This window comes from Monocercomonoides exilis (genome assembly GCF_001643675.1).
Source record: "Monocercomonoides exilis strain PA203 chromosome Unknown scaffold16-1735695, whole genome shotgun sequence".
NCBI classification, from domain to species: domain Eukaryota; phylum Preaxostyla; order Oxymonadida; family Polymastigidae; genus Monocercomonoides; species Monocercomonoides exilis.
The window spans coordinates 922,513-937,423 of NW_027150561.1; the positions used below are offsets into that span (position 1 = coordinate 922,513).

At 39.7% G+C, this 14,911-nt stretch overlaps 3 protein-coding genes across 3 annotated transcripts; 1 reads left to right on the plus strand and 2 right to left on the minus strand.

Annotated features, from left to right (window-relative positions):
- Positions 1 to 99: 99 nt before the first annotated feature.
- Positions 100 to 2,366, minus strand: MONOS_9731 (putative protein SHQ1; the record flags this gene model as incomplete). Its single annotated transcript, XM_067880259.1, has 5 exons — positions 100 to 603; positions 846 to 1,754; positions 1,828 to 2,019; positions 2,078 to 2,171; positions 2,215 to 2,366. The coding sequence occupies 5 exons, from the start codon at positions 2,364 to 2,366 to the stop codon at positions 100 to 102; spliced, it is 1,851 nt and encodes a 616-aa protein (XP_067729620.1).
- Positions 2,367 to 2,581: 215 nt separating this feature from the next.
- Positions 2,582 to 4,582, plus strand: MONOS_9732 (uncharacterized protein; the record flags this gene model as incomplete). The annotated part of the gene is made up of 2 exons (XM_067880260.1): positions 2,582 to 2,596; positions 2,812 to 4,582. 2 exons carry the CDS (start codon positions 2,582 to 2,584, stop codon positions 4,423 to 4,425), a joined length of 1,629 nt encoding a protein of 542 aa, XP_067729621.1. The 3' UTR covers positions 4,426 to 4,582.
- Positions 4,583 to 7,000: 2,418 nt separating this feature from the next.
- MONOS_9733 (uncharacterized protein) lies at positions 7,001 to 14,548 on the minus strand (the record flags this gene model as incomplete). The annotated part of the gene is made up of 1 exon (XM_067880261.1): positions 7,001 to 14,548. One exon carries the CDS (start codon positions 14,546 to 14,548, stop codon positions 7,001 to 7,003), a length of 7,548 nt encoding a protein of 2,515 aa, XP_067729622.1.
- Positions 14,549 to 14,911: the final 363 nt, after the last annotated feature.

Sequence of the window (14,911 nt, forward strand, 5' to 3'; positions counted from 1 at the left end):
AAGTAAAAAAAAAAAAAAAAAAAAAAAAAAAAAAAAAAAAAAAAAAAAAAAAAAAAAAAAAATGTGATTTTCATTCACCGTTCCAAAAAATGCAAGTTTCTAAGCAAGATGTTTTCTAAGAATCTCCGACAACCTCCATCCAGGCGCAATCTCATCTGCATCTCTATTCCACTGAATGTCAACAGATTCTTCAAACTCCTTTGAAGTGCACCAATCTTCCAGCTCCTTCTCGCTTATCTGCTGGACAAACAAGCAATAATCGTTCAAGTACAGTTTTGACAGAAGATACTTTGCGCTGTCCCGGTCCAGCACATACTTCATTCTCAGCAGGCACAAAAGCAGATCCCTCCGAACAGAGCCGCCAAACAGACACGACGCAAAAAGCGACGGTTGTGAAGATTTTGCTTCGCTTTCTGAGTTTTCTGAAGACGAGCTTTGTGATGCTTCTGATGAAGGTGCTGCTGCTGTTGGGCGTTTGTGGGGGCAGAACAAAGTGATTGTGTCATTGAGAACCATCGATGCGAACAGCGGGCCACGGAAAAGAGGAAACACGAGGCAGCGCCGGAGACAGGAGAGAACAGCTGAGCGAAGGGAGGTGTAGCTCTTGGGAGGAGGGATGTGTGAATGATGAATGAGGGAAAGGTTGTGAGGGAAAAAAAAGAGAAATAATGAAAGAAATTGACAGGGTGAAAAAAAAATATTTTTGAAAAATTGTTTGAAAAAAAAGAAGAAAAGTATAAATTGTTTAAATTTATAATTTAAAATCCAAAATTTTCAAAAAATAAGAAGAAAGAATGAAAGAAATAGAAAAAAAAGAAAGAAAATTTCAATTAAAGATTTCATACGATCAAATTCGACAGTGTTGGCGACAGAGTGGTGTAAGTCCACATGCTCTCTGGATTCCCTTCTCCCTCTGACAGGCGCATGTCATAGCAGAAAGCAAACATCAGATCGAAAAGCGAATAAAGCACAGAACGCGGATGGAAAGCAGGAACAACCACGCGCCGTGGGAGAGAAAGGAGCAGGTCACTGAAAGGCGAAGAGGCTGAAAATGATGGCGTGGCTGAGGGAGTGCTGGTGATTGAAATGGGGGATTCAAAACGTGTGGATGATGAAGAAGAGGATGTCGAAGTGGAAGAAGAGGGTGAGGTTGAAGAAGATGATGATGATGGAGAGGCAGAAGAAGACTGCGAAACAGACGAAAAGCTCAGCTCAGAGGGGTTCGCAGCAGATGAGAGCGGGGACGGAGAAGACACAGACAGCTTCTCCTTTGAAGGGTCTGACTCATACGGCAGGCAATGGAACTGGAGCGAATGCAGCCCATTCTTCTCTCTGCAGCAGTTCCACGGCTGCACAAACTGCAGCGCCGAGTCCAGCAAGTAGTTTTCGTCTCCTTCTTCATATTCGTCGAGCTCGAGTTCACTTTCTGAATCATCGTCTTCAGAACTTGCATTTTTCTCTTCTTCGTTTGTGCAAGTGATCACTTTATTCTTCCCAAGAATTTTTGATTTTTCAAATTGATTTGCTCTCATCCATTTTTGCTCATCGATCCAGTCATAAAGCATTTGATCTCTGTTAAATTTATCTTCTTCTCTGATTCGCATTGCATCAATTCGCTTCTCAAGTTCAATGTCATCAGGATTATCGAACTCAATAATCTCCAAACTTGAATGTCCAAATGTGCTAAATACAGAATAATATTTGTTATCAAATCCATATCTCAATGATTGTTTTACATCCTTTTCTTCTTCTTCCTTAAAGAAACAACAATAATAGCAATTATAACAAAACACAAAACTTTAACAAAGTATTGTTGATTTCAAATACCTCTGGAAGATTCTGTTCAAATTCGCATTCGATTTCCGTTGATGAAAGCTCTTCAATAATTGGTTTTTTTCCTTCAGTCATATCAGTTGGAGCAGCTGATTCTTCCAAATTCATTTCTTTATTCTTTCTTTCATCTTTCTTTGCCAAAAGCTTCGATATCATATCGAGATCTGGAAAATATTCTTTTTGATTCTAAATAACAAAAGAAAGTTTTGTTTGAAAAACATTAAAAAACAAAAAACTTGTAAACTTTCTTTGGAATTGAAATTTTAACTTCATTTGTATTCCAATCATAAGAACCTTTCTCGCGACCATCTTCTATCAAGTCTCCTGGAAGATACAACCTAATTTCATCATCGATACAACACTATAAATGATATTGCAAACCGTAAAAAATAAGGCTTACTATAAAAGACAAATTCATTATCAATTGCGTAAAATTCCATTTCATCAGCTTTGGCATATGGAACTCTAATTGTAAAATTAACGAATGCGTCGTTCTGAGAACATTGAAACAAAGGTGTAATATGACCGGACATGAAAACAAAAAAATTTTAATTATTAAAAATTTTTGAATAATAATGTAAAGGGATTAAGAGAATAACTATTTTAAATAATATATTGTGCCATCCTATCTATTGGATGCACTTAGTTTATTAACAATGATTTTTCTCATATCAATGAACAAAAACTTATATTAAGGTTTATTTAAGCATTTCCCATTATAAATAGTTATTCTTTTATCAAAAGATCAATGAGTGAAGATAAGGTGTGTAGATAACTTTTTTTACAAAAAGTCAAAAGAAGATGTGAGAGATTTATCTCGTTCATTGTTGTTTTTCTGTATTTTTGTGATCCTTTTTATGATCATTAATGATCCTTTGATGGATCGTTTCTTGATCACAAATATTTTTTTTAACGATAACCATTCACCTTTCACAATTATTTTATGCGTATTATGAAATATTCCAATATCAATAATAGGTAGAAACACAGACCCTTCACCCTGAAGGTCAGACTGCTGAAGAAGTGAATGATATCTCAATTCAACAACAACAACAACTTCAAGCACAGGCTGATCAAATTCAAACTCAAGCTCCTTCCCTCGCGGCATCAATGGCTTATTTAACATATGCGGGAGGTGAAACTGGCGCGCAGGTTCTTGCTGGACAGCCAGGACAGCAGATGTCCATGCAGCAAATGATACAGCCAGGAATGCAATATCAAACCGTATCGACTCCAAACCAAATGTGGCAAATGCAAATGATACCGCAAACAATGGATCAAAGCCGAATGGCTCAAACAATGACTGCTCCTCAGCCTGAGCCGTCTTCTCAAGCTGCACCTATTCAATCATCCATGATGGAAGGTTTTGGAATACCCGCATCAAGAATTGAGCCTGCTACGCAAACTTATGCATTTTCAGCCATGCAACGTCCTTATGGCTTTCAAACTTCATTTATGAGGGGAAGCGGAATGGGACCTGGATCTGGAGGAAGTGACGAAAATGATGATCTCGATGCAATATTAGCATCCACCGTCAATCAGCGCGTTGAAAGATATGATGATGGGGATAATACTTGGGAAGGAGAAGATGCAACAGATCTTCCTCCGGGAAAGCATGGTGCAGTAATTGTGACTGCTGGAGGGAGAAGATATAACATCCTTCTTGTGGTGCATGATTCGCGTGTTGGAAGCTGCTACTTACTCAACAGAGGAGAAACAGATCCTCATGCTTCGTCTAAAGTCAATCAAATTGTAGTTCCAAATAAATATCGTGCTGCAGTCACATATATCCATAAGCTTTTCATATCAGAGTTTTGCAATCGAACTTTTGCTGTTCAAGCCTGTGAGCCTGATGCGCCTATATTCCAGGGCTCCACATCTACTGCTGCTTGGACTTCAGCGCTGAAGTATTATTGTCCACAACGTCAGCAGCCACGACTTTCCGGACCACTTTTCTTTGGGTTTGCGCTGAAGCCGATTCAGGATGCATGCCCAGGTTTGCGCTATACTGCAAGAAAGAAGGGCAATCGAGGAGACCGTGGGATTCGCCATACCGCACAGATGATGCCGTTTGATGCGACGATGCCAGGATGGTTTGTTGGAGCAGTTCCTGGCTTTGGACCGATGGCAGGAGGTGGGATGCAAGCAATGTCTACAATGCCGATGATGGCTGGACAGGACTACCAGCAGATGATACAGTCAATGGATCCGCAGCAGCAGCAGCAGTTCACATTTCAGCAGATGCAAATGAACATGCTACAGCAACAGCAGACCCAGCAACAACAACAGCAGCAACAGCAAGAAGGAGAAGCTCATAGTGAAAGCACAAACGCAGGTGAAGCGGCAAGTGCAGACGTTTCTGTAAACCCTGTAGCAACGCAAGAACAACCATCTGGACAACAGCAAAATATGTTGGAAGGACAAAATCCTGCAAATAACGGGACATCTCAGAGCAATAATGAGACTGGCGAAGAAGATAAATCGAATGAACAGCTCCAAAAAGAATTGTCAACCGTTCAAAAGAGGATACCTTCAAAAGACGAAGGAGAGGAGGATGAAATTTCAGATGAATCAAAGAGACGCAGAGTCTAAAGCATTTTGAAAGCTATTTGTTTTATTCACTTTGTATTTCTTTTCTTTTCTTTGCTTTTTTTCTTTGATAGATTCATTTCACTTTAAAAGGAGAAAAAGGAAATTTATTTTGTAATGAAAAATATAATGAATAGTTCATTGAATTATTAAAGCAATATTCGAAAAGAATCATTTGTTTAAAAACAAAAAGAATTATTTAAAAATAAATTTAATCAAATTATTTGAAATCAAAAAAAATTATTTCCCATGAATACGATTATATTTTCCGTGAATTTCGTAACTCTCAAACATATTTGTGTGAAATGGTAAATAGTCAGAAAACAGAAATAAAATTTCAGAAAAATAATTATTGATTGCTGCGTTTTGTTTGAAATGAGATTCATCAACTTAAATATGCTTTTCATTCGAAACAGTTTTTCAAATTTATTTCGATGTTTTCGTCAATCCCAAATTTGCTTTTTAATGAGTTTGTTTCTTTGTGTTGGATCATTGAACAGAAAAGTGGAATTATGTCAAATATTTTTTCTTTTTTAATAGAAGTTGCAATTGTGATATTTTTAATTCCATAGGAATTTAGAATTTTTTTTCATGAGTTCTTATTACAGATCTTTCACATTTGTCAGGAATGCAAATCATAAAATATTGGAAAAACTTTATCTGCCAAATTTATTTAAGTGTGATGTTTAACAGTTCGATTGAAAGAATCCCTTATAAAATAAAATTAAATTTTATAGAATATAAGGCGTTTTCTTCTGTTCAAAAAAAATTACAACAATAATGCATATAAATGTTTGTAAAGTGTTCACAGTTATTCAATGAATTTTTTTATAATAATTGCATATCTTTCATTAAAATTCAGTCAAATAATCGGATTATTCTTTTTGAAAAGTCGCAAATGTTCAATTTTCAAAGAAACCAAAAAAATCATATTTTGCTCAGATTTCTGTTTCCACTCACAAATCTCCTCAAGAATGTATGAAATAGCATTATCAAGAAATAGATTCCATATTATTGAAGTTTGGTACATGTCAACAAAATATTGAGAAAAATATGAAATTTTTGATTTATATGCAAATAAAACATTTGAAACTTTTCAATAAGAATTACCCTATTTGATTATCCTTTAAATGAAAAATAAAATTTCTTCATATTTGTGAAAGATGAACATGATTTGGATGAATGCGCTCAAACGATTTGAACACTGTTGAAAAGTGAAAAAAATTTAAAAAAATAACTCAATAAATTATATCAGAAATAGAAGGTGCAAAAAATTACAGACATCGCACAAAATCCCTGACAAGATCGTTTTCTCAATAACCACTCAAAGAGAAAATCTGTTAATATTCCTCTAACTATTTCGTAACAAAACTAACTCATTTGGCATACCGGACATTCATTCACGTGAAGAGTGATTATTTAAAAAAATTAATTTTGAAATTTCGGAGAAACTCAAATTCAAAAATCTCCGAGATTTCTATAATAATTCTTCACAATATTCAGTCAACTCAAAAACGAAACACTCGCACGACAAATGAATAAGTTGAGATAACGTTTGTTAAAATGAAAATAAAAAGAAAAATTTCTTTTGCAGTCATTAAGAAAATCATCTTGTCCAGAATTTTATTCACGTTCAACATCACAAGAAACGAGTATTTATCATAAAAAATATTTCATGAATTTCAATCGAATATTTCGTTAGAGAAGAAACAAATTTCATTATTAAATAATCACTTGACATTCAAAAAATATGAACATGAAAAATATTTGTAAAATAAAAGTGAAAAATTTGTTAATGGTGGTTATTTTTATAATAATAATAACTTCTCAATTTCACGTTTTTCAAATGCTTGAACAATTTTTATCGAAAAATTTCAATTTAAGACTTCTAACAACTCACTTGAAAATTTCCTGTATTTTTGAAAATTGAAAGAAAAAAGGTTATTTTCATTGAAATAACACTTTATATAAATTTTTTTGATTGTTAATTTTTGATTTATCAAATCATATGATGAATGAAAATTGAAAAAAATGTTTGAGAACAGAAAAATGTCATTATCAACGAATGAAATAATTAGCAACGTGATTATATCTGGTTCAGGCTGAATTTTATTTTTGAATGAGAAATTAAGTGATATCTTTTTTTATTTTTTTCAGCATATAATCACAGAGTGTTGTGAAGAACATAAATAGAATAAATTTACTGATCATTGGAAATCAAATAAAAAACAGATAAAAAAGTTATTTTTGCAGAAAGATTCAAAGAAAAGTTGCAATAATATCAATTGGGATTTTCATTCTTGTTTTGAGAGTTTGTGATTTATGCGAACTCAAAAATTCTATAAATAACAGTTATCTTTTCATCACTTGCAAAATCACAAAATTCGAAAGAACAAAAAAATAATACTAAATGTAATTTAACAAAAACAAAAACAAAATGAAAAATTTTCCATTTGGTAATGATTGCTTGTTTGCAGATTTATTTTTGTTCCAGATGAATGGAGATGAATGATAAAACTGATGAACTCAACAACTTTGACCAATCACAGAAGATATGTATTGTCTTCTCAACAGTTTTTCAATGTGCTTCAAAACTCACTGTAGTCTCTTGTTCGCTGTTTGGAATTTCAGTTTCTTCATCAAGATCAATTGCATCAGAAATTGTGAAAATCAAGGCATCTTTTGGAAACCGCTGGATGAACTCTCTCTTGAGAACTGTGAGTTTTAGTCGTTTTGAGACGTCTTCTGAAACACATGATTGGATGACCCCAACAAAAGATGACGAACTAAGGATCTCAATATTTGGCCTTTCTCCATTCAGAATCTTCTGTCCAGCAACCTCTGCCTCATACTCCCCAAACGGGATCTGGAGCGTAAGGCACTCCCACAGCATCATCCCAATCGAGAAGGCAACCGACTCCTTTGTTGCTCCCATCTTCTTGCTCATCAGCAGCTCTGGCGCCTTCCACCTCATGCACTCTTTTCTGTTGTCATCCTCATCCTCAAAGGCCGATGAAGGAGGAGGTGATTTTGTGAATCTCTCGCTCTTCACAGAAACATCAGAGGAAGATGTGACAATGGTGGAGGTTGAAGAGATGGAGGAAGTGTCAGAGTCTGACGAGCAGTCGGAGTGGAGGGCAATGCATATGACCATGTGCTCTGAGAACAGCACAATGTGTGGGCTTAGATTGGTCAGTGAGGGAAGTTCATCTTCTTCATCTTCAAACGAGTGCAATGCAACATTAGCCACCCATAATAGAATCTGGGAAGCTGTCATCTCCCGTTGTTGAAGACTGCCAATCTCTATTTCTTTCTTCTCATTCCTTCCATGAAGCAGCATGAACAGCGAATCCCTCAAATCAACGATCATCTTCTCATGAGGCGAAGAACATGCCATTGCATCCACTAGATTCGACATTGATGAGGTGGTTGGACACAGACTCTCCACTCGAACAAATGTTGTGTCAGTGTCTGAAGTGTCTGCTGTTGAAGTGGATGAGATGGATGGTGATGGAGTTCTTTTCCTTGTCTCTTCCTCTTTCTCACCAACCTTTTCCAATGCCCATTGAGGAATCTTGTCTGAATCTTTCCCCAGAATATATTCAGTAGATCTACTCTCAGGCAGTAAATGTTCTGATGATTCTGAATGCTCCATATTCGTCACGAAAATTTTCTTCTTTATCCTCTCTTCATTCTTCTTCTCAGCCTCTCTCTCCGCTCTCCTCCACTGCTCTTCAGGTGACATCTCCATCGTCACCATCTCAAATGCCTTTGGATCCTTTTTTATATTGTCTTCCACAATTATCTCCAATTCTTCTGTCCTTCTCTTTTGCTTTCTCCATCGAACAATAAATATTATCGAAACAACAAAAACAATCAACAGCACAACAGCCATAATAATAACAATCAATAGCCAATAAGATTTCCCTTCTTTTCCTCCTTTAACCACATTTTCACCCCCATTCATCTTTGCTTCACTTGCATTCTTCAAAATGAATGAATTTGTTGATGAAGGAGATTCTGCATTCCCAAACAAAATATGAACACTCACCTCAATTTCATCTCCACAACTGTTGATAAGATCTTTTTCCACGCTTCCTTCAACTTCTCTTTCTGACAGGAATCCATTTGAATCAAAATCATGTTTTTCAATCTCTTTCTCTTCTCCTTTCCTCTTCACAACTGAGAATGACAAATTGCATGGAATAAGAAGCATTCCTTTGAATGTCAGCTTCATTCTGTTTGCTTCTTCTTTTGCTTCTACACTCTCCAGAACAGGTATGAAGAATGATGAATCTCTCTCTGAAGCAATCCCTTCAAAATTGCACCCTTCATTCAACATCCAAAGTGATGAATTTGGCAAAACTCCATCTCCTCCTTTCAAACTCATCACATTCAATGTTCCTGTATCAGAACAGATGATGTTTCTTCTCAATGATGGATATCCGTCAATCGATGGATTGTTGTCAATGAACTCTCCTTTCTCAATCCTCACAACTCCACCTCTCACACCCAAAACACCCTGCGATGCATTTCCCATTGTTGTATCCCTGATGATAGCAACACTGCCTGGCAGTTCCACCAACGATTCATTCCATCGGCAGATTGCACCTGAATCCATTTCAATAGAAGCAAGTGGTTCTTGTTGTTTGCCCATGAAACTGCACAAATCAACTGTGATCTCAGAGCACGATTTGAATGATGCAATTGTTGGATTGCTGGATTGAGATGTGCTCTGTGAAAATGAACAGTTGCTCAAATGCACTTTGCCAGATAATTGTTCTGTACAGAAAAGAGATGCATCTGTTGCAGAGGATGTAATATTTGAGATGCACAAATCAATGAGAGAAACATTCCAATTTCCATTTGAATTTGAACCAGGATTGGTCGAGTGGATTTTGAACACGCTTCCGTTTGCCTCAGTATCTGAACATTCAAACTCTTTCACACTCACAATCATACAGCCATCTACTATCACACAACTTCCATTTGCAACAACATTTTCCAGTCTCACACTTTCCATATGCATCTCTGATGCATTGTGCAGCTCCATCACATTCCCTGTGAAGAACACTTCCGAAACATCCAAATGTGACACATTCACTGCGTTTGCCATTTCGATCATGAGGAATGGCAATGTAATTCTCATTGAAGCAATTCTGGATTGGAGGATTGAGAGCGAGCCTTGGGCAACACGCACCATGCTCAGTTGCAGTATTTGCTCATTTGATGCAGACAGTGTATTTAACATGTTCTTTGCTGAAAACAATGCGCGTGAAAGAATAAGAGAACCACTCTTCACACACAGAAGGGATGGATGAGGCGATGAGAAATGTGCTCCAAATGCAAATGTGATCAGATCAATCTCCACTCGCAAGGTGCACTCAATGATCCCCTCTTCCTCTACTCCATTCATTGGTTGGTCCAGATGCACTGTTGCTGCTTCCATTCTGTCCGCTGAACGGATTGCCACATCTCTCGCTGACGCTGGGCCTGCGATGAGGGAATTGCCGAAAATGAACAGGATACTGTATGTGCTGCTGATCACATGCCTCAGCCCCACATTCACAGATTCACATGGAGCTGATGAGCTGCCACAATGAATGGCATCTGATGCTTCAGGTGCTGTCGATGAAGCAAACACAACATAATCCATGAATGGTGCAACTCTCAGCAGAAGATCTTCCTCATCCTCAAATGTCCGCATTGTGCACCCCCATATCGCAAATGTGCGGTTGAATGATGTGCCAAAGTCGAGGTCGAACTGCGTTTCATTGATCTGTGTGCCGATGTTGGTGCATCTCACATACACATCTCTCCCTCGCAATGCTGTGTTTGCTGAAAAGTCGATGTTGCTGAAGCGAAAAGGAAGCGGTGCTTGTGTGCTCGACGAACAATCCAGGAAGATCACACCCCCTCTGCCACTCGACTTTGCAAAGCACTCACTCGCTTGGCAATCTTCCCACGTGACAGACCCACCATCCCCAAGATCAAACAGCACTGCTCCTCCTCTTTCGCTTGAGGATGAGCCACAGCCTTCCAGTGTGGTGTTCTTCACTCGCAGTGTTAATCCTGTGATTGTTGTACCCCTCAGCAGCCCAGGTGCATTTCCGTTCTTCTGCTCCACTCTCAAAAACGCACACTCATTCACTTCAATGTTTGCCATCATGTTGTTGTTTGATTTGTCATGTGCCATTTTGGTACTGCTTGTCTTCTTTTCTTGCTCTTCGCTCTGAACAACCTTCACATCTAGCGCAATGCATCCTTCACATTCCACATCTGACAAGTTACTGCTGCTCATGTTGATTGTCCCGCTGTTCTCCAGGCAGATGAGCGGATAACTCGTTGAAATAGATTGCATGCTTAGCCTTGTGCAGGACAATGTTCCTTCACTCACTGTGATCATCACAAACTCAATCGATCCACTCTCCCCTTCATCCATCCCAAACGAGCTTTCTTCCACATCCAGCACCCCTTCCACACCCTGTGATGCAATCAGTCTCTTGTCTCCATTTCCAAACGAGCAAGGAACAGCAAATCTAATCCTATGAATCACACATCTCTTTGTGTTCACAATCACAGTTCCTGTATTCCCTCCAATCTCTTTCAGACACCTCACAACACAAGTGCTGCTTCCAGGTGCACATCTCACATCCACTCCGCTCACATCCACCTCTCTCCCTACCTCGCTCTCACCTCTCACAACAATCCTCTTCCCCTCTCCTCCCTCCAATCGGGTGACTGTGTGATGAAGCGATCTGCACGGACACCCCTCAAAACCACACACAACTGTGTCAGCACCTCCACTCCCAACATACACTTCTGCTCCAATCTCTTCAAAGAAATACACCAATGGGATTGCATTCGTTCTGTCGCTCCCATCATATCCCATGAACTGCTCTTCAATCCCTTCCTCACCCCTCATCCCATCCATGAATGGCAGTGTGGTGTTTGTGATGCTGCCCCTCAGCTCAGCCGATTGCACAAACATGTTGCTCCCATATTTCGCCTTGTTTGGCTTGCTCTCTCCTTCTCCAAAATCCGGATTCCTCACAACAAACCCATCTCCCCCTTCTTCCAGTCCGATCATCACCCCTCCTCCATATCCTCCTCCTGCTCCACTTGTTTGTGCTTCACACCCCTTGAATTGGCATCCCTCAATCACAATATCAGCAACTGTTGAATCAGCATTCCCATATTCAGCACATTCCACACACACCCCTCCTCCCATCCTCCCCTCACCCTCAACACAGCACCCATCAAAAATACATCCACTCAGCTTCACCATTGGCTCGCTCTCATCATTCCCAGCTTTTGTTCCTGTCTTCTCAATCACCACTCTCACTCCTCCCCCATTTCCTCTCTCGCTAACAATCCCACTCAAGTTGCACTCACTCATCTCCAGCAACCCTCCATTCATCCATTCCACTCCTGACCCAGACTCTGCCCCACCATTGATGTTGATCCCTGAAATGTTGCATCGTGCCATCTTTAACCATCCTCCTCCATTTCCTCCTTTGAATGAAATCACTGATACTCCCCATTCAAGCCCATTCCCACTCATCTTCACATCCTCAATCTCCACTTCCCCACCTCTCCCTGCCACAAGCCCCACACCCCTTGTCCCTTCCCTCAAGTCAACTTCGCAACTGCTCATCCTCAGAACCCCTCCAGCACACATCATCAGATACTCGATCTCAGAGTGAAGACTCTTCACATTCATCACTATCTTTTCGATCGAAAATGAACTGCCTGAAACAATCACTCCCTCTTGTGATATCTCTGAGCTCACACTCACATCAATGCCCACTTTCAACTCCTCTCCACATCCCACTCTCCACTCTCCTTCAGGCACAGAAATCTCCTCACTTAACACAAACGGCGCATGAAGTTGAATATCACCTGATTCGGCCAATGAAAATCGAAGAGCCAAACCTCTGCTGATCGAAGAGCATGGCGCCTCGGCAAATCCACACGCACTGAAGTCTGCTGCCCTGCTTCCCCCAACATGCACTGGCCCTGTGAAATTCTCCCACAGATACACAAAAAGGGGAAGCACCACATCCCCATATGCTGCTTCTGTCTCCACCCCCTCAATATCACCCAAACACTCCAACTCAGCCTCCGTCAAGCTCCAATCAAGCCAATTTCTCACATCCTCTTCATCAATGTGTCCTGCTGCAATAAACACATTCTTTCCCCATTTCGCCTTGTTTCCTCCAAACATCGGCTGAGTGAGTCTGAATGCCTCTGCTGGTCCTTTCAACTGAACATATATCGCTCCTCCTCTTCCACTCTCCTCGCTGCACTCACATCCCTCAAACTTCGATTTGCTCACGATCAATTTTCCTCCTCCTCCCTCTCCCATTTCAACGTTTGCGCACAGCGCCCCTCCTTTTCCACCCTCGCTGCCTGCAAAACATTCAGTGAATGTGCATCCATCAATTTCCATGCTGTTTCCATTCCCTATCCTCAGCAGATGGCTTCCTCCATCAGCAGATTTGCTGCACCCACACCTCACAAACTCGCAGCTGCTCACAGAAAGCGAAAGAGATCCATCTGAATCTGCCACAAGTGCTGCTCCCCCATCACTTCTAACCACATCGCTCACGCCTGTCGATGTGATGTTCACCACATCTGATGGAGTGCCAAAGTGGAACAGAGGAGCAGATGCCAGAGCAATAGAAGAAATGTTTGAGGAGGAAACAGACATTGAGCCAAACAAAACCATGAATAGAGACGAGCTGAAGATGATGGCTGAGGATGAGCCTGTGATGGTGAGGTCTGAGATGGCAAGGGTGGCTGCTTGCTGAGTGAGGGTGAACAACGAAGGCGACGGTGATTGAGGTGAGTTGTGGACAATGGAGAACGAGGAGGCTGAAAGAGAGCCAAGCGAGATCGAAAACAACGAGAATGAAGCACCACTTGGAAGCATGTTTGTCTGCACAATGCAAGTGGCTTTGTCATTCCCATTCATCTCAATATGCTTTGCTCCAATGTTAACACACAATGAAGGAGAAAATAAGGAGGGAAGGAGAATCACTTTCAATTCAAAATTTGCATCTGCCTGTCCAACTACATATTCAAGTGTCCTGCATGCATCTGCCTCAGAAGCTCCACATTCACTTTTGTCTGTTCCATCTGATTTCACAAACAGCTCAAGAATTTTGAAAGTTATCCAATCATTCACTGTTTGATTGTCTGCTGTGTTGTTGTTCCAGATTCTCTTTTCTTTTGTTGTTGAGAAGCAATTACTAAACGGAGAATCAATTACATTACTGCCATCAAAGAATACGTCGTTTCCCCTTCCATTCGCAGCTGTATTTCCATAAAACAAGCAGAATGAAATGAACTCAAATCCGCTCAACCAAGATCTTGATGAAATGAAGGAAATTGCAGCTCCACCATATGTTGAAGAAGCTGAAGTTAGAATGTTTTTGTGAAATAGACAATTATCAATACTAAAAGAACTTGGCTTTGAAGATGGAGAATCTCCAAATTTTATTGAACCATAAGCATCAATGCCAGAGTTTTCTTCAAATGCACAACATGAAATCTCAATTGTTCCTGATGAAGGAAAATCATGGAATCCACAGAATAAAACCGTACCATGACTTCCATTTATTGAACAATTACGAAAGTTACATTTAAAAAAACAAACAATTTGATTAACATCTGGATTTTGATAAAGATTCAGGGCTCCACCATTTCCTCCAGCTTGACATCCAATAAAGTCTGTTTCTGTTATATTTGCAACTGCAATTGGATGAAAGTATATTGCTCCACCATCGCTTTTTGAAGAACAGTTCTGGAAGAGGCAATTGTGGATTGAAACATTGGCGCTTGAAATAGAGCAGGAAATGGCCCCACCATTCCCTGCATATTTTGGCAAATCAATCCATTCACACCACTCAAACTCATGGTTGCCGTCTGGCAAACCAATCCTTGAACTCATGTTTATCGGGTTTTCTTGAGTTCCGTGTTGGGCTTCATTTGGTCTTGGAGTGCGAGCACAAGTGCGAAATGAGGTGTTGAACAGATTCAGAGAGTGACGAAGTTCGTTCATTGATGGGATTATCCCTCCATCAATTGCATTACTCACTGCTTCGAATGAGCAACATCTCATTTTTGTCGATAAATGGAACAATATGGATTCATCAGGCTTGGATGGCTCAGGCTTTGCCAAGGATGAAATATTCGAGAACGAAGAATGTCCAATGCACACAGAAATCAGGAAAGGAGATGAGCAGAAGGGATGCGAGGAAACACAAAACGATCCAAAAATACTTTGATCAATTTCAAGCATATTTTGGGAAAGCAAAGAAAAAGATTCCGGCAGAGAAGAAACAAGAGATGGGAGAGCTTTCAGAGCATCGGAAGAGCACATCGAAATATTGGACAAAAGCATGCACCCAGAAACGCACATTATCGGACTTTTCGATGCTGTTTTGCAACATACCACACAACAGCCACGAAGAGCAAGAAATGA